Source organism: Pseudophryne corroboree, chromosome 1, assembly GCF_028390025.1.
Source record: "Pseudophryne corroboree isolate aPseCor3 chromosome 1, aPseCor3.hap2, whole genome shotgun sequence".
NCBI classification, from domain to species: Eukaryota; Metazoa; Chordata; class Amphibia; order Anura; family Myobatrachidae; genus Pseudophryne; species Pseudophryne corroboree.
The window spans coordinates 946,917,165-946,942,425 of NC_086444.1; the positions used below are offsets into that span (position 1 = coordinate 946,917,165).

A 25,261-nucleotide genomic window follows, 5' to 3' on the forward strand; every position below is an offset into this window, starting at 1 on the left:
CGGCATACAGGATTGGATCCTGGTGACCACGGACGCCAGCCTGAGAGGCTGGGGAGCAGTCACACAAGGAAGAAACTTCCAGGGAGTATGGACGAGCCTGGAAACGTCTCTTCACATAAACATTCTGGAACTAAGAGCAATATACAATGCTCTAAGCCAGGCAGAACCTCTGCTTCAGGGAAAACCGGTGTTGATCCAGTCGGACAACATCACGGCAGTCGCCCATGTGAACAGACAGGGCGGCACAAGAAGCAGGAGTGCAATGGCAGAAGCTGCAAGGATTCTTCGCTGGGCAGAGAATCATGTGATAGCACTGTCAGCAGTGTTCATCCCGGGAGTGGACAACTGGGAAGCAGACTTCCTCAGCAGACACGATCTTCACCCGGGAGAGTGGGGACTTCATCCAGAAGTCTTCCACATGCTGGTAACCCGTTGGGAAAGACCAATGGTGGACATGATGGCGTCTCGCCTCAACAAAAAACTGGACAGGTATTGCGCCAGGTCAAGAGATCCGCAGGCAATAGCTGTGGACGCGCTGGTAACGCCTTGGGTGTACCAGTCGGTGTATGTGTTTCCTCCTCTGCCTCTCATACCAAAAGTATTGAGAATTATACGGCAAAGAGGCGTAAGAACGATACTAGTGGTTCCGGATTGGCCAAGAAGGACTTGGTACCCGGAACTTCAAGAGATGATCACGGAAGATCCGTGGCCTCTACCTCTAAGGAGGGACTTGCTTCAGCAGGGTCCCTGTCTGTTTCAAGACTTACCGCGGCTGCGTTTGACGGCATGGCGGTTGAACGCCGGATCCTAAAGGAAAAAGGCATGCCGGAAGAAGTCATTCCTACTTTGATTAAAGCAAGGAAGGAAGTAACCGTGCAACATTATCACCGAATTTGGCGAAAATATGTTGCGTGGTGCGAAGATCGGAGTGCTCCGACGGAGGAAGTTCAACTGGGTCGATTCCTACATTTCCTGCAATCAGGATTGTCAATGGGTCTCAAATTGGGATCTATTAAGGTTCAAATTTCGGCCCTGTCGATTTTCTTTCAAAAAGAATTGGCTTCAGTCCCTGAAGTCCAGACCTTTGTTAAGGGAGTGCTGCATATACAGCCTCCTGTGGTGCCTCCAGTGGCACCGTGGGATCTCAATGTGGTTTTGGATTTCCTAAAATCTCATTGGTTTGAACCACTAAAAAAGGTGGATTTGAAATATCTCACATGGAAAGTGACCATGCTTATAGCCCTGGCTTCTGCCAGGAGAGTGTCAGAATTGGCAGCTTTATCTTACAAAAGCCCATATCTGATTTTCCATTCGGACAGGGCAGAACTGCGGACTCGTCCGCATTTTCTCCCTAAGGTGGTGTCAGCATTTCATCTGAACCAGCCTATTGTAGTGCCTGCGGCTACAAGTGACTTGGAGGACTCCAAGTTACTGGACGTTGTCAGAGCATTAAAAATATATATTGCAAGGACAGCTGGAGTCAGAAAATCTGACTCGTTGTTTATATTGTATGCACCCAACAAGATGGGTGCTCCGGCGTCTAAGCAGACGATTGCTCGTTGGATCTGTAGCACAATCCAACTTGCACATTCTGTGGCAGGCCTGCCACAGCCTAAATCTGTAAAGGCCCACTCCACAAGGAAGGTGGGCTCATCTTGGGCGGCTGCCCGAGGGGTCTCGGCATTACAACTTTGCCGAGCAGCTACGTGGTCAGGGGAGAACACGTTTGTAAAATTTTACAAATTTGATACTCTGGCTAAGGAGGACCTGGAGTTCTCTCATTCGGTGCTGCAGAGTCATCCGCACTCTCCCGCCCGTTTGGGAGCTTTGGTATAATCCCCATGGTCCTTTCAGGAACCCCAGCATCCACTAGGACGATAGAGAAAATAAGATTTTACTTACCGATAAATCTATTTCTCGGAGTCCGTAGTGGATGCTGGGCGCCCATCCCAAGTGCGGATTATCTGCATAAATTGTACATAGTTATTGTTAACTAATTCGGGTTATTGTTGAAGGAAGCCATCTTTCAGAGGCTCCGCTGTTATCATACTGTTAACTGGGTTTAATTCACAAGTTGTACGGTGTGATTGGTGTGGCTGGTATGAGTCTTACCCGGGATTCAAAATCCTCCCTTATTGTGTACGCTCGTCCGGGCACAGTACCTAACTGGAGTCTGGAGGAGGGTCATAGGGGGAGGAGCCAGTGCACACCACCTGATCGGAAAAAGCTTTACTTTTTGTGCCCTGTCTCCTGCGGAGCCGCTATTCCCCATGGTCCTTTCAGGAACCCCAGCATCCACTACGGACTCCGAGAAATAGATTTATCGGTAAGTAAAATCTTATTTTTTAATAACTTTGTGTATTAAACAAAGTTTGTTACATTGAGCCATCAGAAAACAAAGGTTTTACTATCTCACTCTCACTCAAAAAAGTCCGTATTTCGGAATATTCCGTATTTCGGAATATTTGGATATGGGATACTCAACCTGTATTTAAATTGTGTAAATCTGACAATTGATGAAACTCCATACTTTAGCCACTCTGGTAATGCCATGTTGTATAGTGAAGTATTTATTTATTTATTTTTCTCTAACGTCCTAGAAGATGCTGGGGACTCCGTAAGGACCATGGGGGATAGACTGGCTCCGCAGGAGACATGGGCACTTTAAGAAAGACTTTAGGTCTGGGTGTGCACTGGCTCCTCCCTCTATGCCCCTCCTCTAGACCTCAGTTTGATACTGTGCCCAGAGGAGATGGGTGCACTACAGGGAGCTCTCCTGAGCTTCCTGTCAGAAAGTATATTTGTTAGGTTTTTTATTTTCAGGGAGCCTGCTGGCAACAGACTCCCTGCATCGAGGGACTGAGGAAAGAGAAACAGACCTACTTCTGTGAGTTTCAAGGCTCTGTTTCTTAGGCTACTGGACACCATTAGCTCCAGAGGGATTGGTACGCAGGTCTCACCCTCGCCGTCCGTCCCAGAGCCGCGCCGCCGTCCTCCTCGCAGAGCCGGAAGATAGAAGCCGGGTGAGTATGAGAAGAAAAGCAGAAGACTTCATGATCTTCACTGAGGTAACGCACAGCAGTAAAGCTGTGCGCCATTGCTCCCATACACCTCACACACCGCAGTCACTGTAAGGGTGCAGGGCGCAGGGGGGGGCTCTCTGGGCAGCAATAAAACCTCTCCATTGGCAAAATAAGTATATACATGTACAGATGGGCACATGTATATAACAGAGCCCCCGCCAGTTTTCAGGAATTTTGAGCGGGACAGAAACCCGCCGCCGAGGGGGCGGGGCTTCTCCCTCAGCACTCACCAGCGCCATTTTTCTCCACAGCACAGCGCTGAGAGGAAGCTCCCTGGACTCTCCCCTGCTAATACACGGTGATAGAGGGGTTTTAAGAGGGGGGCACAAATTTGGCGGATATAAAGTATAAACAGCGCTACTGGATAAACATTTAGTGTTGTTTTTTTTCCAGGGTCATATAGCGCTGGGGTGTGTGCTGACATACTCTCTCTCTGTCTCTCCAAAGGGCCTGGTGGGGAAACTATCTTCAGATAAGAGGTTCCCTGTGTGTGTGGTGTGTCGGTACGCGTGTGTCGACATGTCTGAGGTAGAATGCTCACCTAGGGAGGAGGGGGAGCGTATGAATGTGAGGTCTCCGTCGGCGGTGCCGACACCTGACTGGATGGATATGTGGAATGTTTTAAGTGCTAGTGTGAACTTATTGCACAAAAGATTAGACAAAGCTGAAGCTAAGGAACAGTCAGGGAGTGAACCCATGTCTGTCCCTATGTCGCCGGGACCTTCAGGGTCTCGGAAGCACCCACTATCCCAGATAGGAGACCCAGATACCGACACGGATTTGGACTCCAGTGTCGACTACGATGATGCAAAGTTACAGCCAAAAGTGGCTAAATGTATTCGATATATGATTATTGCAATAAAAGAAGTGTTGCATATCACAGAGGAAACCCCTGTCCCTGACACGAGGGTACACATATATAAGGGAAAGAAGCCGGAGGTAACTTTTCCCTCCTCACATGAGTTGAATTATGTGAAAAAGCGTGGGAATCTCCAGACAAAAAACTGCAGATTCCCAAAAGGATTCTTATGGCGTATCCTTTCCCACCAACGGACAGGATATGGTGGGAATCCTCCCCTAAGGTGGACAAAGCGTTGACACGCTTGTCAAAAAAGATAGCGCTGCCATCCCAAGATACGGCTACCCTCAAGGATCCTGCTGACCGCAAGCAGGAGGTTACCTTGAAATCCATTTACACACATTCTGGTACATTACTCAGACCGGCAATTGCGTCGGCCTGGGTTTGTAGCGCTGTAGCAGCATGGACAGATTCCTTATCAGTGGAAATTGAGACCCTAGACAAGGATACTATTTTATTGACCCTAGGTCCAGAATAAACGCTATGTCAATTTCTGCTAGACGAGTCCTCTGGACCCGGCAGTGGACAGGTGATGCCGACTCAAAAAGACATATGGAGGTTTTACCTTACAAGGGTGAGTAATTGTTTGGGGAAGGTCTCTCGGACCTGGTCTCCACAGCTACGGCAGGTAAATCAAATTTTTTGCCTTATGTTCCCTCACAACCGAAGAAAGCGCCACATTATCAAATGCAGTCCTTTCGTTCAAATAAAAGCAAAAGAGTACGTGGATCGTCCTTTCTTGCCAGAGGTAAGGGCAGCGGTAAAAAGCTGCACAGCACAGCTAGTTCCCAGGAACAGAAGTCCTCCCCGGCCTCTGCAAAATCCACCGCATGACGTTGGGGCTCCACTGAGGGAGTCCGCCCCAGTGGGGGCACGTCTTCGACTTTTCAGCCACATCTGGGTTCACTCACAGGTGGATCCCTGGGCAATAGAAATTGTTTCTCAGGGATACAAGCTGGAATTCGAAGAGGTGCCTCCTCGCCGGTTTTTCAAATCGGCTCTACCGACTTCTCCCCTAGAAAGGGAGATAGTGTTAAATGCTATTCACAAATTGTGTCTTCAACAAGTGGTGGTCGAAGTTCCCCTGCTTCAGAGAGGGAAGGGATACTACTCAACCCTGTTTGTAGTTCCGAAACCGGACGGTTCGGTCAGACCCATATTGAATTTAAAATCCCTGAACCTATACTTAAAACTGTTCAAGTTCAAGATGGAATCGCTCAGAGCGGTCATCGCCAGCCTGGAAGGGGGGGATTTTATGGTATCTCTGGACATAAAGGATGCATACCTTCATGTCCCCATTTATCCACCTCACCAGGCGTACCTGAGATTTGCGGTACAGGATTGTCATTACCAATTTCAGACATTGCCGTTTGGGCTTTCCACGGCCCCGAGGATTTTCACCAAGGTAATGGCGGAAATGATGGTGCTCCTGCGCAAGCAGGGTGTCACAATTATCCCATACTTGGACGATCTCCTCATAAAAGCGAGATCACGAGAGAAGTTACTGAACAGCGTGTCACTTTCATTGAAGGTGTTACAGCAACACGCCTGGATTCTCAATATCCCGAAGTCACAGCTGGTTCCTACGACTCGTCTGACCTTCTTGGGCATGATTCTTGACACAGACAAGAAAAGGGTTTTTCTTCCGATAGAAAAAGCTCAGGAACTCATGACTCTAGTCAAGAACCTATTGAAGCCAAAACAAGTGTCTGTGCATCATTGCACTCAAGTCCTGGGAAAAATGGTGGCAACATGCAAAGCCATTCCCTTCGGCAGGTTCCATGCAAGGACTTTCCAATGGGACCTATTGGACAAGTGGTCCGGGTCACATCTACAAATTCATCAGCTGATCACCCTGTCCCTCAGGGCCAGGTTATCTCTCCTGTGGTGGCTGCAGAGTGCTCACCTTTTGGAAGGCCGCAGGTTCGGCATTCAGGATTGGATCCTGGTGACCACGGATGCGAGCCTCAGAGGGTGGGGAGCAGTCACACAGGGAAGAAACTTCCAAGGACTTTGGACAAGTCAAGAGACTTGTCTTCACATCAACATCCTGGAACTGAGGGCCATATACAACGCCCTACGTCAAGTGGAGAACTTACTTCGTGACCAACCAGTTCTGATCCAGTCAGACAACGTCACCGCAGTGGCTCATGTAAACCGCCAAGGCGGCACAAGGAGCAGAGTGGCAATGGCGGAAGCCACCAGGATTCTTCGCTGGGCGGAAAATCATGTAAGCGCACTGTCAGCAGTGTTCATTCCGGGAGTGGACAACTGGGAAGCAGACTTCCTCAGCAGACACGACCTGCATCCAGGGGAGTGGGGACTTCATCGGGAAGTCTTCGCACAGATTGCAAGTCAGTGGGGACTGCCCCAGATAGACATGATGGCGTCCCGCCTCAACAAAAAGCTACAGAGGTATTGCGCCAAATCAAAAGACCCTCAGGCGGTAGCAGTAGACGCCCTAGTGACACCGTGGGTGTTCCAGTCGGTCTGTGTTTCCTCCTCTTCCTCTCATACCCAAGGTGTTGAGAATAATAAGAAAAAGAGGAGTGAGAACAATTCTCATTGTTCCAGATTGGCCACGAAGGACCTGGTATCCGGATCTGCTGGAAATGCTCACAGAAGATCCGTGGCATCTTCCTCTAAGACAGGACCTGTTACAACAGGGGCCATATCTGTTCCAAGACTTACCGCGGCTGCGTTTGACGGCATGGCGGTTGAACGCCGGATCCTAGCGGAAAAGGGAATTCCGGATGAGGTCATTCCTACTCTGATAAAGGCTAGGAAGGACGTGACAGCGAAACATTATCACCAGATATGGCGAAAATATGTTTCTTGGTGTGAGGCCAGGAATGCTCCTACGGAAGAATTCCATCTGGGCCGTTTCCTTCACTTCCTACAGACTGGAGTGAATTTGGGCCTAAAATTAGGCTCCATTAAGGTTCAGATTTCGGCCTTATCCATTTTCTTTCAAAAAGAATTGGCTTCTCTCCTAGAAGTACAGACTTTTGTGAAGGGAGTGCTGCATATTCAGCCGCCTCTTATACCTCCGGTGGCGCCTTGGGACCTTTAACGTGGTATTGAATTTCCTTAAGTCGCACTGGTTTGAACCACTTAAAACGGTGGAGTTAAAATATCTCACTTGAAAGGTGGTCATGTTATTAGCCTTGGCTTCGGCTAGGCGAGTGTCGGAATTGGTGGCTTTGTCTCATAAAAGCCCCTATCTGGTTTTCCATATGGATATAGGGCGGAATTGCGGACCTGTCCTCTATTCTTGCCTAAGGTTGGTGTCATCTTTTCATATGAACCAATCTATTCTGGTGCCTGTGGCTACACGAGATTTGGAGGATTCCGAGTCCCTTGATGTAGTCAGGGCTTTGAAAATTTATGTGGCCAGAACGGCTAGAGTCAGGAAAACAGAAGCACCGTTTGTCCTATATGCAGCCAACAAGGTTGGCGCCCCTGCTTCGAAGCAGACTATTGCTCACTGGATCTGTAACACGATTCAGCAGGCGCATTCTACGGCTGGATTGCAGTTACCAAAATCGGTCAAGGCCCATTCCACTAGGAAGGTGAGCTCGTCTTGGGCGGCTGCCCGAGGGGTCTCGGCACTACAACTGTGCCGAGCTGCTACTTGGTCGGGTTCAAACACCTTTGCAAAGTTCTATAAGTTTGATACCCTGGCTGAGGAGGGCCTAAGGTTTGCTCATTCGGTGCTGCAGAGTCATCCGCACTCTCCCGCCCGTTTGGGAGCTTTGGTATAATCCCCATGGTCCTTACGGAGTCCCCAGCATCCTCTAGGACGTTAGAGAAAATAAGATTTTAAACCTACCGGTAAATCTTTTTCTCGTAGTCCGTAGAGGATGCTGGGCGCCCGTCCCAAGTGCGGACTACTTCTGCGAGACTTGTATATAGTTTTGCTTACATAAGGGTTATGTTATAGTTTCATCAGGTTGGACTGATGCTACGTTGTTTTTTCATACTGTTAACTGTTTAATAGATACACAAGTTATACGGTGTGATTGGTGTGGCTGGTATGAATCTTGCCCTTGGATTAACAAAAATCCTTTCCTCGTACTGTCCGTCTCCTCTGGGCACAGTTTCTCTAACTGAGGTCTAGAGGAGGGGCATAGAGGGAGGAGCCAGTGCACACCCAGACCTAAAGTCTTTCTTAAAGTGCCCATGTCTCCTGCGGAGCCCGTCTATCCCCATGGTCCTTACGGAGTCCCCAGCATCCTCTACGGACTACGAGAAAAAGATTTACCGGTAGGTTTAAAATCTTATTATTTATTTATTTATTTATTTTACATTTTTGTGTCCATATACAGGTTTAGCCTGGTCTCTATGTGATACCCTTCTTGGCTTATTTTTTATCAGTGATGGGGGTTTTCTAGGGTGCAAATGAACCTGTGTGATGGGCAATATGGATGGGTCCTTGGACAAATGTACTCTTACCATTCCTATAGAACAAAACTTGAGCTTATCTGGCTACTGACCACTTTCTAACATTTCCAGGAACCTATATATAGAACTCATATCCAATCTGAGGAAGTGTGCATTGACGCACAAAACTTGCCTTTTGATATGCCTCTGATAGTTAGAAATGCCATATGATTAGTATGAGAACTTTTGTGGCAATGAGGATTTAATTAGCGATCCACATTTCTATGTAATTTTGCATAAATAAAATGAAACTTTGAAACGACCCAATACTAGGTTCACATGAGGGGCGTGATGTAATGAAATCGGAGTGCACCGGACTTGCAAGATGCCGGCTGAACTCGGGCCCACTTAAGTCAATAATTAGCAGTCATCTGACAAAAGAGCATCCCTGTTCACATTGTAACATGCAAGACAAGGGTTTTTTCAAGTTCCTTCTCCATAAGGTTACAGTAGGGTTGTCTATTGATGGTAGGAAACCATAGGCTGAAAATCGTGTAGCCATAGATGCGTGTTGAGTGTAGATATGTGGCAGCAGTGGAAGGAGAGGGCAGGGTTAGGGAGTCGTGTCCTTTAGTATGCTGGAAAGAGCTGTGCATACTTGGCTTGATTTCAGTAGTGTGAAACATTCCCATGTCCACCATCTGACCTCCGCCATCGATGGCAAAACAATTATCCGTGGAAAACCATAAATGCTTGCTAACAGTGTATGGCCATCCTTACTTTACGGCCATTCTACTATTGTAGCATAGTAGTGTATTAATATGTTTATTTCCATGCTGTGGCAAACAATTGGAATACAAACAGAAGTACAAAATAAGCATAATAAGATGTGTGGCACAAAATACAACTAAAACAGGTACGATGACAGCCCCAAATGAGTATATATTCTGCCTCATTCAAATTATATGTACAGAGTAATGCCACCTACAACTGCAGCTTAATAGGGTACAGGAATTGTAGAAGAGCGGGGACAGACACAAGACGTAAAATGCCCTGCTTGTGATGGTTGCAATATAAAAAAGAGGCAATGGGACACCACAGCTAGGGAAGCCAATCCCGGGCCATTTTTTTCAATCCCGGGTATCGGGATTGAAAAATGGCCAATCCCGGGTTACCCGGGATTGGCTGTTACCTAGGTGCCGACCCCTCGCCCCACCCTGCCCGCCCCGCACATAGTCTTGTAACTCACCATATACCGGGGGCGGGCGGGAGGGGAACATCCTGTGAGTGCTGCTGGCGGCTCCCAGCAGCAGCTAACAGCGCAGCGTGACCTCTCACGCTGCGCTGGGGACCAGGAAGCCGGCCAGTGTTTGAGCATCCTGTGGACGCTCAACGCTGATCCCTCAATCCCCGGGATTGGAGCTTCCAATCCCGGGATTGAATCCCGGCCATTTTTGGGCCTAAATCCCGGGATCCCGCCGATCCCGGGATTGGCCACCATGACCACAGCATAATGCAGAGGAAATGGTCTTGGATTGGGTATAGTAGTCAAGAGTGATTGGATTTTGAGAAAGGTATGGAAAGTTAGAGGTTAAAGCTGTATCTAGAGTTGAATTGTATGAATAGGAAAGCATTAAGCACTTTGTAGGCGAGAGTAAGCAGCATGAAGGGAATGAAGAGCCGCTGAAGGGATTTACAAAGAACCGCTGTGGATGAGGAGTTGAGAGAGGATTGAAAAGCATCATAGGGCTTAATTCAGACCTGATCACAGCAGCAAATTTGTTAGCCAATGAGCAAGACCATGTGCACTGCAGGGGGGCAGATATAACATTTGCAGAGAGGGTAAAGGCCAGTACTCACTGGCCGATGCCGGAGAGATGTGTGCTGAGCGAACCGCTCAGCACACATCTCTCCCGCCGCTCAGCACAGCGCAATGTATGCAGGGGGGGCGCTCATTTCACCAAGCGGGTGTAATGAGCGACCCGCTAGATTGGCCAATCTAGCACCAGCGATAGCGATGCGCGGGGCTGCGCATCGCTATCGCTGTAGGGGGTACACACGGAGCAATCAGGCTTAATATCTAAGCAATCTAGTCAGATTGCTTAGATTTTAAGCAGCGATCGCTTCTTGAGTACCCCCCTTTAGATTTGAGTGGGGTGTGTTCAAACTGAAATCTAAATTGCAGTGTAAAAATAAAGCAGCCAGTATTTACCCTGCACAGAAACAATATAACCCACCTCCATCTATCTCTCTCTGCAAATGTTATTTCTCTGGCTGGGTCCACAGGATTAACCACAGGATAACATTGGGATATTGTCGAGCGACAGCGAAAATGGCACCAACACGGTCACGAGCTTTCTGGCCTCCCAGGATGCATTGGGGCCTCCACTATATAGTCCCGCCCACTGACTCAGTCAGATAAGTTTTTTGCTTGGTGCGGCAGGAAGCCGCATGGTCATAGGGCTGCTGTGAGAGCAGCCTCAAGCTTTTATTATTTTATTTTTATAGACTTACTATATTGTTTTTTTTGAGCGACTTATCTTAAAAGCGTCTTAAACGCATTCTAGAAAGAGTCGCTCCAACAACTCCCCACCGGGTCGCAACAACGCTTACCTTCGGGTATCAGTGCTGTCTCGACGGGCGTCTGTGTCGGATGTTCTAGCAGGTCCAGCAGACGTAACCAGGCTGTGGCCGGACCATGGGGAGACGGTGAGTCTATGGACTTCCTCTTACTAGAGGGGTCAGGACACAGCTACACTGATTTTGGTGGAGACTACAAACAGTGTGTTGATGCGCCAAACATCTAGAGTGCAACAGCGCTACGCTCCGGGGATCATAGGCGCCAGGACTAGGTGAGGTCGCGATCCTGGGAGTTTAAGTCAACAGGGGGATTCAGACGCTCTCCTGGCCATCCCTACTCCGAGTTCATGGTCCGTTCCCGCGTGTTTCTCGTTTCATGAACTAAATGACCTCGCTTCCGGCTCAGACGCTACCACGAGGGTACTCGGTCGCAGCTTAGACGCTGCGGTTGTGTACACTGGAGATAAACCTGCCCAGACCGAGTCGCAGGCCTTAGCGTCTGCATACACGTGGAAGTCGCTCAGCGTCCGTGTCCGTTGGTGAGCGTCCGTTATCAGTTATCAAGAGCGGCAGTGTACACCAGTAGCGTCTGAATCCACTCAGCGTCTTAGGAGCGTATTTTCTTGGATATGGAAGTGTGGTGAGTCTCCCTGTATCCCGCTCTACGGAGGCAGGGTATACAGTACTAAAAATTCTCTCTACTTCTTAGTATGCATTGTTAATTTTTAGTACCTATTGCATATGAGACCTTTATATTACTGTGTTTTCTGCATACTATGTTGAAAAAAGAACCAGTTTAAAACAGAAGTACAATTTTCCTACTTATGTATAAGTTGTTATGGAGGTTGTATTCTCATATGGCAATGTCTAATGCTTTAACATGTGACTGACTGCTAGTATGTGTGCTGACTTTTCTCTGTAATGTCAGTCCTGTTCTGACCCTCAAATCAGGTGCACTGTGGTCAGATTGATCTCACCTCTATATACTGACATATATGGTGATTTTCAGTCACAAATTGTGTAGTCAATAACAGTTTAATACCATGTCTGTGAGCGGCAAAAGTGATGAGGAGAATTTATCAAGCACTCCTTCAGCCCTAACATGCTTATCTTGTAAGTCAGGGGTAATTGATATGAATCAATTGGTCACTTATGAGGGTTTGTGTGCAAACTGTTTCGCTTTTCAGCGAAGTAAAAAACAGGAGTTGGTTCAACCACCAACAGAGCCACCATGGAATATGTTCGCAAAGACTCTGTCTTCAATAGCGGACAGGTTAGCTCCGGTAGCACCACCTCAAGGGTTAGGTTACACTATGAACCCATACATGCAGCTCCCTTCCTATGGTTTGGTTCCAGTAGCCTCTACAAGCAACCAAGGGACAGGTAAGACTAAGACAGATACGTCTGTGTGGCAGACTACACAAGATGATACATCGGATGATGATGATACAATAGATTCAAGTCCGTATGATGATCAGTCGCAGAGCTTTAGTTCAGAAGATGTTAGTTGAACTTATTAATGCTGTGAAGGCTGTTCTCTAGTTGGAAGAGCCAGCCAAGACAGTGTTAAAAGCTAAAGCACCTGTATTTAAACGAACAAAATCAGTGAAAGCTGAATTCCCAGCGTCAAATGAGCTGACGGAAATGATGGATGAGTCTTGAGCAGCGCCCAGTAAAAAGTACAAGATTCCTAAGAGATGGGATTCTTATTATCCATTTCCTGCTGTGGATTGTTCGAAAAGAGAAGTTCCTCCAAAAGTAGATGCACATGTTCTGCGACTCGTGCATAAATCTGCTTTACCACTGTCCTCTACCTCATTGAATGATGTCACAGACAGAAGGGTAGAGAGCCTGTTGAAAAATATTTTTTCTCTAGTAGGAGCAGTGGTAAGACCTGCTATGGCCTCGGCCTGGGTAGCAAAGGCAATGGGCGAATGGATAGAGGAACTAGGGAATGACATCCCTTCTCCTACTAGGGAGCAAAAGGATCGTTTTTGCCGTTTAAGACAATCTGCCCAGTATTTGGAAGAAGCAGCAATTGATGTATGCACAGTTGCTTCTAAAGCTTCAGCCTTGACAGTAGTCGCTCGGAGAGCAGTTTGGCTACGGACCTGGAAGGCAGATGCGGAGTCCAAGAAAGAATTGGAAGCATTGCCTTTTGTCTGTAATATATTATTTGGAAAACCCTTATCGGATATCCTAGAATCAGAGGCTGAATCGAAAAAGGTCCGATTTCCGGCTGCTTATAACCCTAAGTCCAAGGGTTTAAAATTTCGCTCATTTCGTTGGCAAAGCGAAAGCTAAAGAGGAGCCTAAGCAACCCCAGTTTAAATCCAGGGGTAGGAAGCAGTGGGCTAGCAAAAAGCCAGCTTCCAAACCTGAACAGAAACAGTCAGCCTGAAGAGACGGGCCTCCGCCTGGAGGATTCCAGGGTTGGGGGCCGACTCCTTCTTTTTGCACACATATGGCAACAGTCAACAGCAGATGCTTGGGTGCAGAAGGTAGTATCTCAGGGGTATGGGTTCCCATTCAGGAGGCAGCCTCCTCAAAGATTTTTTTGCACCAGCCTGTCTCGTATAGAGTCGAAGGCCAATGCCCTGCAAGAAACAGTCCAAAAATTACTGCAGTCAGGTGTGATTGTCCCAGTACCTCCATCACAAAGGGGACAGGGGTTTTACTCCAATCTATTTATTTCTAATCCAGAAGCCAAATGGGTCATATCGACCAATTCTAAATCTGAAGATGTTGAACAAATACATATGGATCCCGAAGTTCCACATGGAGACGTTACGCTCCATAAAGTTGGCTATGGAACCTGGAGATTACATGGTATCTCTGGATGTACGGGATGCTTACCTACATGTACCTATAGCACTGTCGCATCAGTGTTACCTCAGGTTTACCATCCTCCAGGAACATTTCCAGTTCCAAGCTCTGCCTTTCGGGCTAGCTACAGGACCCAGGGTGTTTACCAAGATCATGGTGGTTATGGCAGCTTGTCTGCGCAAACAGGGGATAAGAATATTCCCATACCTAGACGACCTGTTAATCTTAGCACAGTCGCAAGATTTACTGTTGAGCCATCTTCAACAGACGATAGTTTGTTTACAGAGACACGGGTGGCTCATAACTTGGGAAAAGTCGTCTCTGAATCCATCACAGCGGATGGTTCATTTGGGAGCCATATTGGATTCAGACCTACAGAAAGATCTTTTTCTAGTCAAGGTGCAGGTCATGGCTCAGGAAGCGTTGCAAGCCCAGATAATGTCAGTCCATGCAGTAGTGCGACTGTTGGGTCTGATGATAACAACCTTCGACATGGTGCAATATGCGCAATTCCACTCCAGACCGTTGCAGCACCTTATTCTGACCAAATGGAACGTAAATCATCAGACTATAAAGAAGCAGATGATAAAGATTCCAGTAAATGTAAAAGATCTCTAGTGTGGTGGCTACAGACAGACCATTTAAACAAGGGGAGACCCTTTTGGATAAAAGAGTGGCAAGTCCTGACAACAGATGCCAGCCTGCAGGGCTTGGGGGCGGTACTCGGAAGCCTATGGTTCCAAGGAAAGTGGACCGCAAGGGAAAGTCGCCTGCCAATAAATCTGTTAGAAATAAGGGCCATTTACTTGGCTCTGGTTCAGGCAAAGGACAATCTTACAGGGAAGACCAGTCCAGATCCGCTCAGACAATGCGACGGCAGTAGCATACCTCAATCATCAAGGAGGAACTCACAGCAAGAGATTGATGGAGGAAGTAACTCCCATTCTAAAATGGGCAGAACTCCATCTCCCGGCATTGTCAGCAGTATTTGTCCCGGGTGTACTAAATTGGGAAGCGGATTTTCTCAGTCGGCACACCATTCAGGAAACCAAATGGGCACTACACCCAGAAGTGTTTCAGACACTGGTGAACAGATGGGGTCTTCTGGAGATAGACCTTATGGCGTCTCGTCTAAACAACAAAGTTCCGAGGTACGGATCGAGAACAAGGGACCCAGGAGCGGTCCTGGTAGACGCACTGTCAGTAGAATGGAGGTTTCAGCTGACATATCTGTTCCCTCCAATATCTCTGTTACCCAGAGTAGTGAGAAAGATAAAACATGCAAAGGGAGCAATCATTCTAATAGCTCCAGCTTGGCCAAGAAGGCATTGGTACACAGATCTGTTGAGAATGTCCGTGGAAGCACCGATACTGCTCCCTCAACGTCCAGATCTGCTAATGCAGGGTCCTTGTCAGTCATCTGGATCGCCTGCCTTTGACGGCGTGGCTGTTGAAGCCTCTATCTTAGAGACTAAAGGATTTTCGAAACAAGTAATCCAAACTATGCTTAGAGCAAGAAAGCCTTCTTCGGCCCGTGTGCATCATAGAATATGGCAAGCCTATATTCATTGGTGTACTGGAAAAAATTTAAATCCGAGATCTTTTAAAATAGCTAGGATTTTGGATTTCCTTCAGGCAGGATTGGATAAAGGGTTGAAAGTTGCTTCCTTGAGGGTTTAAGTTTCAGCGTTAACTATATGGTTTCAGCAGAAGATTGCTGATTTACAGGATGTACGTACGTTTTTTTTTTTTCAAGGATTAGTACATATTCAACTTCCATTTGTTCCTCCTGCAGCTCCCCGGGATTTGAATGTAGTTCTTAAATTTCTCCAGGGTCCTCTGTTTGAACCACTTGAGAGAGCAGATCTTAAGTGGTTAACGGTTAAAGTTCTTTTTTTACTGGCAATGGCGTCAGCCAGAAGAGTGTCAGATTTAGGAGCATTATCGTGTAAGTCTCCTTTCCTACGTTTTTTTCCAGACAAAGCAGTTCTCAGAACGAGATCTAGTTATCTTCCAAAGGTGGTATCAAAGTTTCACCTGAATGAAGAGATTGTAGTCCCAGCTTTTCAGGTATCGGGACTATCTGCGGGAGAAGCGTTGCTGGACGTGGTCCGGGCTTTAACAATCTACATAGATCGTACTAGGGCCATCAGGAAAACAGATTATCTCTTCATCCTCTGCGGATTCCATAGAAGAGGATGGCCTGCTAGTAAACAGACGCTGGCGAGATGGCTCCGAATGGTAATACAGGTAGAGTATCCCTTATCCAAAATGCTTGGGACCAGAGGAGTTTTGGATATCGGATTTTTCCGTATTTTGGAATAATTGCATACCATAATGAGAGATCATGGTGATGGGACCTAAATCTAAGCACAGAATGCATTTATGTTACATATACACCTTATACACACAGCCTGGAGATCATTTTAACCAATATTTTTTATAACTTTGTGCATTAAACAAAGTGTGTGTACATTCACACAATTCATTTATGTTTCATATACATCTTATACACACAGCCTGAAGGTCATTTAATACAATATTTTTAATAACTTTGTGTATTAAACAAAGTTTGTGTACATTGAGACATCAAAAAACAAAGGTTTCACTATCTCACTCTCACTCAAAAAAGTCCGTATTTCGGAATATTCCGTATTTCGGAATATTTGGATATGGGATACTCAACCTGTATCAGAAGCTTATTCTCATGCAGATCTCCCTATTCCAGCTAATGTGTCTGCACACTCTACACGTAAGGTAGGTCCTTCTTGGGCAGCACAACAGGGTGCTTCAGCAGAACAGATATGTAGGGCAGCCACATGGTCTTCCATAAACACATTCATTAGACATTATGCCTTGGATACTTTTGCCTCTCATGACGCAGACTTCGGGCGAAAGGTCCTCCTGTGCAATCAGGAGCGTCCCCACCACTAAAATGGCTTTGGGAATCCCAATGTTATCCTGTGGATAATCCTGTGGACCCAGCCAGAGAAATATACGTTATGGTAAGAACTTGCCGTTGATAACGTGATTTCTCTTATGTCCACAGGTATCCACAGGGATCCCACCCTGACGCATCTGATTTGAGGATCTAGACAATCCCTAAAACCTCTTCCTCCTTGTATGGAAGGGTGTGCATGTGTGTTCTTATCGCCTAAACAGGTCTCTACCTGATGTTCCTGCCTAAAATCGCTGTGGAAAGAACTGATCTGACTGAGTCAGTGGGCGGGACTATATAGTGGAGGACCCAATGCATCCTGGGAGCCAGAAAGCTCGTGACCGTGCCATTTTCGCTGTCGCTCGACAATATCCCAATGTTATCCTGTGGATACCTGTGGACATAAGAGAAATCACGTTATCAACGGTAAGTTCTTACCATAACGTATATATCTGCCCCTCCTGCAGTGCACATGATTTTTTTCCATTAGCTAACAAATTTGCTGCTGCGATCATGTCATCTGGATTAGGCACATAGGGGAACGGAAGGCCAGCAGTAAAGAGTTATTTGCAGAAGATGAATAAAGAGGATAGGGCTTTGGTTAGTGCCTCTAGATTTGGCCATTTTTGGTTTTGTTGCAAAAGAGGATTCTACAGGACTGTGAGGGACAAAATAAAGATATCATGTAGATAGAACTGGTGGTGGAGGACTATTGAGTATATTTTCATGATTAGAGTTATATGATTATTTGTTTATCTGGAATGTACTGGCCGATAAGTGTTAATAATGGTAAGTATTATAACACATATGCAAAGTGTGTGTGTGTGTGTGTGTGTATATATATATATATATATATATATATATATATATATATATATATATATATATATGATTTTTTTATATATATATATATATATATATATATATATATATATATATAAAAGAAAAAGTTTCCCAGGGAGCTCGTGTGAATCTTTGGTATATCTAACGTTTTTACTTATACAGTGACACAGTCATAAAAAATCAACTTATTTATTTTATAAGATACAATAAAATAAGCTGTACCACAATGTATCCTAAATTGACAATAAACGATGTTTTTTACAAATATTTGTATTGGTGACAATTCATTTCAATCATAGATCGACATAATGATTATTCATCCTTATAGGAATGACAAAATCGCTGTCTCAACCCAACGCGTTTCGTCTACAGACTTCATCAGGGGTTTATTGAAATCTAAACAATGCAGAAAACATTTCATAAATATGTTGTTATATTTACCAATATTGGTTTCATGTCAATAGTAAATATAGTATCTACATACCAAAGGTTCACAATATGGATAAGCAAATTAAGTGTGTCTTCAAATGATAATTAAAACACTTAAAAGTGGTGTCGAATTCAATTCCACCACATGGAATATCTGTAAAATTATAACACGTGTTACATATATATTGTGGTAGGAAAAAATTATAGGAAAAAATCATATAAACGAGGAGGAACAGAGGAAATAAACAAACTGAAATAACAAGGACAATGGAATTTTCTTAGAGAGATCGAAGCTAACTTATTTGTTATATAATGCAATTGACACTATTTTAACACATAATCACATTATAATAGAAAGACGGACATAACATATCATTTAGATGTTGCTCATTCAAAGTAACACAGATGGATATTGGTATAATGTTATACATACCAATTGGACAGATCATCGGATGTGACCAGTTCAATATGTTGTCCACTATACGGACTTAGTTTGATGATTTAAAAATTATTTTGTATTCGAACCTATGAAAAAATAAGTTCCTAATGACACATGGGTATTGTGCATATTTATAAATATTTTTCTTTTGAAAATACTATTAATTCATTTAATCATTTTTGCCCATATTTTATTTCTATACATACCAATTATATGGAAATTAGCTCGTAAAGCAGCTATTCAATATGTCTCATCCAAGCGTGGATACGACATAAGGTAGACAACTGTAATCGTACCTATGGTGGAGTAGAATGAAAATATATAGAAAACTATAATATAAATATATTAATCATTCCGATTAATTATAATATAAATATGTTAATCACTCCGGCAGATAATGGCTGTATCAGAATTGTAATCTGATACCGAAAAGGTGTCCTAAATTAGCTGAGGGTTTGCCGGAGTTTGTTAATATAAACCAGTATAGCTGGGATAGTATACCCAACCTTTTTGTTATAATATTATCATTAAATATAAAATACTGACATACCTAATGGACATTGATAATCAAGGCAACTAGGAAACTACCCAGATTGGGTTCATTATAGTTTGTACCAAAAGCTGTTAACTAAATGAGATGGTGCTTATATAATACAGTGCTATGACTTAATTTTTTCAAATATATATATATATATGTGTACAAAATCACTATACACAGAAAAATCTTTGGGAGTAGACATAATTACCCAAACATTTTAGACTCATAATATTAATACACACCAAAAGAACATGGAAGACCATCAGAATCACATGCTCACCTCTCCACCTTCTGCAATGCTCCTAGCTGCTGAATAAAATTGTGACTGAAAGCACTGGGTTTTTAAACCCCACTGTGAGTGACATCACTTCCTGTGATTTAATAAACTAAACACTTAAAAATTACCTATACCTATTTCCCTTATATTAACAAAACCAATAATATGTGCAATGTTAAATTCCAGCCCTTGTTTTCACAGGACTGACTACTACTTACTGTGCATATGGAGGGGTATAATAATTAATTGAACAATTGCGTGCCAAAATCCCGTAATTGATATGCGTTTCACCGCTAGATAGGGGTTCCTGTTAGTACAGTATCTCCTAGGTAACCACGCCAGACAGCGTCGTTACCTAGCACCGCGTATCTCGGCAACCAAATTATGTCACGACGCACTTCCGCCCTCCAGCGCGTCGTGCGCCTCATACAATATAGCTTCCTGTATCCGCCGGGTCGCGCTACCACGTGATGCCGCGTCTCCATGGTAACAAAAATGTAATCAAGGCGCACTTCAGACTGCCTGCGCATCGTGCGTCTCACTACCATAGGGCTTCCTGTGTCCGTGCGTTCCAACACTCGTGGAGACAACGTGTATGTTTATATTTATTGCTGTATGAAGGCTCCTATCTCTATTAGTGAAGTTCATGTCTTTTTTATTATTAAATTAACTACCCAAACTTATGGCATTGTGCTATTTTAATATTAATTTTAGTTTTAACAAATATATTTAAGTGACTAACAATTAACTATTAAATATGATTTTAAATATAATTATAAAAATAATTTTAAATTCCCCGTGTGTGACTTGTCTTTTATGATTCTTTCATCCAAGACAATTTTATATGTTCTCACATTATTATAATCCAATATAAAATAATTTAGATGATATACATTAATACCCTCCGGATACATAATCTATGAATTTCATCTATTGTGCTCAACCCCCATATATTACTTTATAGTGCTACATTATTTTTAAAATTATTTTTAAAATTATTTTTATAAAAATTATTTTTATTTTTATTTTTATAATTATATTTAAAATCATATTTAATAGTTAATTGTTAGTCACTTAAATATAGAATTTGTCGGCAGATAAGAACCACTTGGCCCATCTAGTCTGCCCCTTTTTTTTTTTTTTTTTTTATATTATTTTTTTTTATCACTAACCTTATTTGATCCTTATTTCTTTGTAATGATATCCTTATGTCTATCCCATGCATGTTTAAATTGCTCTGTCTTAGCCTCTACCACCTCTGATGGGAGGTTATTTCACTTGTCCACTACCCTTTCTGTGAAATAATTTTTCCGCAAATTTCCCCTGAACCTCCCCCTCTCCAGTCTCAGTGCATGTCCTCGTGTCCTATTGCTTCTCTTCATTTGGAGAATGTTTCCCTCCTGGACTTTGTTAAAACCCTTCATATATTTGAAAGTTTCTATCATGTCCCCCCTTTCTCTTCTCTGCTCCAAACTATACATATTGAGATTTCTTAGTCTTTCTGGGTATGTTTTGTGATGTAGGCCATGCACCATTTTAGTTGCCCTCCTTTGTACAGTTTCTAATGTATTAATATCCTTTTGAAGATATGGCCTCCAGAACTGAATACAGTATTCTAGATGAGGCCGTACCAATGACCTATACAGTGGCATTATTACTTCTTTCTTTCTGCTGCTGATTCCTCTCCCAATGCAGCCAAGCATCTGACTAGCCTTCCTCATTGCCTTGTTACATTGCTTACCTGCCTTTAAGTCATCTGAAATAGTGACTCCTAGATCCCTTTCCTCCTCAGTAGTTTCCAGTATAGTGCCATTAATACTGTATTTAGCTTTAGGATTTTTGAGACCCAAGTGCATGATTTTGCATTTTTTGGCATTAAACTGTAATTGCCAGACTCTTGACCATTCCTCTAGTCTACCTAGATCCTCAATCATTTGTTTTACCCCACCTGGTGTGTCTACCCTGTTGCATACCTTTGTGTCATCTGCAAAAAGGCATACTTTCCCTTTAATCCCATTTGCAATGTCACCAATAAAGATATTGAAAAGCACTGGTCCAAGTACAGATCCCTGGGGTACTCCACTGGTAACATTTCCCTCCTGTGAATGCACTCCATTTACCACAACTCTCTGTTTTCTATCCTAAAATTAATATTAAAATAGCACAATGCCATAAGTTTGGGTAGTTAATTTAATAATAAAAAAGACATGAACTTCACTAATAGAGATAGGAGCCTTCATACAGCAATAAATATAAACATACACGTTGTCTCCACGAGTGTTGGAACGCACGGACACAGGAAGCCCTATGGTAGTGAGACGCACGATGCGCAGGCAGTCTGAAGTGCGCCTTGATTACATTTTTGTTACCATGGAGACGCGGCATCACGTGGTAGCGCGACCCGGCGGATACAGGAAGCTATATTGTATGAGGCGCACGACGCGCTGGAGGGCGGAAGTGCGTCGTGACATCATTTGGTTGCCGAGATACGCGGTGCTAGGTAACGACGCTGTCTGGCGTGGTTACCTAGGAGATACTGTACTAACAGGAACCCCTATCTAGCGGTGAAACGCATATCAATTACGGGATTTTGGCACGCAATTGTTCAATTAATTATTATACCCCTCCATATGCACAGTAAGTAGTAGTCAGTCCTGTGAAAACAAGGGCTGGAATTTAACATTGCACATATTATTGGTTTTGTTAATATAAGGGAAATAGGTATAGGTAATTTTTAAGTGTTTAGTTTATTAAATCACAGGAAGTGATGTCACTCACAGTGGGGTTTAAAAACCCAGTGCTTTCAGTCACAATTTTATTCAGCAGCTAGGAGCATTGCAGAAGGTGGAGAGGTGAGCATGTGATTCTGATGGTCTTCCATGTTCTTTTGGTGTGTATTAATATTATGAGTCTAAAATGTTTGGGTAATTATGTCTACTCCCAAAGATTTTTCTGTGTATAGTGATTTTGTACACATATATATATATATTTGAAAAAATTAAGTCATAGCACTGTATTATATAAGCACCATCTCATTTAGTTAACAGCTTTTGGTACAAACTATAATGAACCCAATCTGGGTAGTTTCCTAGTTGCCTTGATTATCAATGTCCATTAGGTATGTCAGTATTTTATATTTAATGATAATATTATAACAAAAAGGTTGGGTATACTATCCCAGCTATACTGGTTTATATTAACAAACTCCGGCAAACCCTCAGCTAATTTAGGACACCTTTTCGGTATCAGATTACAATTCTGATACAGCCATTATCTGCCGGAGTGATTAACATATTTATATTATAATTAATCGGAATGATTAATATATTTATATTATAGTTTTCTATATATTTTCATTCTACTCCACCATAGGTACGATTACAGTTGTCTACCTTATGTCGTATCCACGCTTGGATGAGACATATTGAATAGCTGCTTTACGAGCTAATTTCCATATAATTGGTATGTATAGAAATAAAATATGGGCAAAAATGATTAAATGAATTAATAGTATTTTCAAAAGAAAAATATTTATAAATATGCACAATACCCATGTGTCATTAGGAACTTATTTTTTCATAGGTTCGAATACAAAATAATTTTTAAATCATCAAACTAAGTCCGTATAGTGGACAACATATTGAACTGGTCACATCCGATGATCTGTCCAATTGGTATGTATAACATTATACCAATATCCATCTGTGTTACTTTGAATGAGCAACATCTAAATGATATGTTATGTCCGTCTTTCTATTATAATGTGATTATGTGTTAAAATAGTGTCAATTGCATTATATAACAAATAAGTTAGCTTCGATCTCTCTAAGAAAATTCCATTGTCCTTGTTATTTCAGTTTGTTTATTTCCTCTGTTCCTCCTCGTTTATATGATTTTTTTCCTATAATTTTTTCCTACCACAATATATATGTAACACGTGTTATAATTTTACAGATATTCCATGTGGTGGAATTGAATTCGACACCACTTTTAAGTGTTTTAATTATCATTTGAAGACACACTTAATTTGCTTATCCATATTGTGAACCTTTGGTATGTAGATACTATATTTACTATTGACATGAAACCAATATTGGTAAATATAACAACATATTTATGAAATGTTTTCTGCATTGTTTAGATTTCAATAAACCCCTGATGAAGTCTGTAGACGAAACGCGTTGGGTTGAGACAGCGATTTTGTCATTCCTATAAGGATGAATAATCATTATGTCGATCTATGATTGAAATGAATTGTCACCAATACAAATATTTGTAAAAAACATCGTTTATTGTCAATTTAGGATACATTGTGGTACAGCTTATTTTATTGTATCTTATAAAATAAATAAGTTGATTTTTTATGACTGTGTCACTGTATAAGTAAAAACGTTAGATATACCAAAGATTCACACGAGCTCCCTGGGAAACTTTTTCTTTTTTGTTCATAACCATTATACCCCGCCTAACAGGGGGTATTTCCCTTAAGGTGTAGCTTCCCATTATATCAGCGCGAGTAAGGTCTTAGATCGGTTTTTGTAATATATATATATATATATATATATATATTTATAGTACGTACGTGTGTATATCTAATTTTGTTTTTGTTTGTTTTTTGCACCTTTTATTGTCTTGGTCTTCCAGGTATTCAATAGACTCTGGTTTCCGCTGGTAAGGCCTGGGGCTTTGGCTGTGCTCTCACACATGTTGCTTAGCTTTCAACATTCTCCAGAGGCCTTCCACATGGTAAGCCTTTTGCTTTTATATGTATCCCTAATTTAATTATGAAATGTCATATTTTAAGAGGCACATTTGACAATTTTAATTAGCACTATACAAGGCTGAAATTCCTGTCTCTGTTAACTTCATATGGCACACCAATTCTTTATATGTAAAGAAAATTAAACTAATTATTTCTGTACCAGTAGTGATAGGGACTCCAGTCTTCTCACTTTCCAAGATTCTTAAATGTGCTCATTAGTTCCTCCTGCTTTGCAGCCAGAGCACCAAGCAATGTCTTCTTGTCTAGTAATAATACATTTTCTGATAGGAGGAATAATTGTTACAGATTATTAGAATTTATCATTTGCTCATACATTTTGGCCTTTACAAGTGCTGCACTGGGCAGGTCTGTGTGACTCTAGTTGTGACTGCCTGGAGAAAACTGACCACATAATAGTGTGTTGTTGTGAGCACTAATCTGCAGTTATAATTCCTTCTTCAGATTACAATAACCATATTTTGATCCCAACATGTTAACTGTAAATGACTATTGAAGCCATCATTTTTTTAAATAATGTAATGTTTTATTTGCATATATTTCATTTTGTTCAGGATTAATTTTTCTTCATGACTCACTGCTTTCTCCTTTTTCATTAGATTGTCCCCCATGTTGTTAACCTGGTTCATTCTTTTAAAAGTGACGGTCTCCCATCAAGTACAACATTCCTTATCCAGTTTTCGGAACTGATGCACTGTATGATCTATCATTATTCTGGATTTCCAGACCTTTATGAGCCTATTTTGGAAGCGCTTAAGGTAAAAGGTCTCCCTAAATGTCGTTACCTCCAGTTGATACTGTTCTTTGTATTTCCATGAATTAAGCAGAATGATTCCATATGATTTTGCAATCATCGCCAGACCGTCTCTGTACATTAGATATGGAAACATGCCAATAGCCAGGTAGACAGTGCATTTGGAAAAATGACTGCCCCTGCTATTTATGGAGTATTTTCTATTAATACAAGCTGATACATATTTTCCCTGGCTCCTTAAAAGTTTCATCTGGTTCCTAAACATAAGCTGGGTACACATTGAAGCGATGTCAGACCAATTTGCTGTTTCATAATGCTGAAACGCCTAAATCGCTCCGTGTGTACAATCAATTTGGGCTAAACAAGGGCATTTGTTCCGATTTAAATGAAGGCCTGTGGCTCAAGTGTGTACCCAGCTTAACTGAATGGCTCCTGAATTATGTTGCCTGCTGTCGCCTTCTGTTTGTACTGATCTGGCCAGAGATTGTATCTCTGGTGTGGGCAGGTGGAGAAGTAACCATTCAGCTTCTAT

General features: G+C 42.9%; 1 protein-coding gene across 3 annotated transcripts in view; it reads left to right on the forward strand.

Moving 5' to 3' along the window:
* Positions 1-25,261, forward strand: part of USP38 (ubiquitin specific peptidase 38) — a 115,088-nt gene that overhangs the window by 52,336 nt on the left and 37,491 nt on the right. For all 3 annotated transcript variants that reach the window (XM_063920406.1, XM_063920407.1, XM_063920408.1), the window contains exons 5-6: positions 23,840-23,941; positions 24,575-24,733. In XM_063920406.1, the coding sequence (XP_063776476.1) occupies positions 23,840-23,941; positions 24,575-24,733 (261 nt within the window). The remainder of the gene's footprint in view (positions 1-23,839; positions 23,942-24,574; positions 24,734-25,261) is intronic.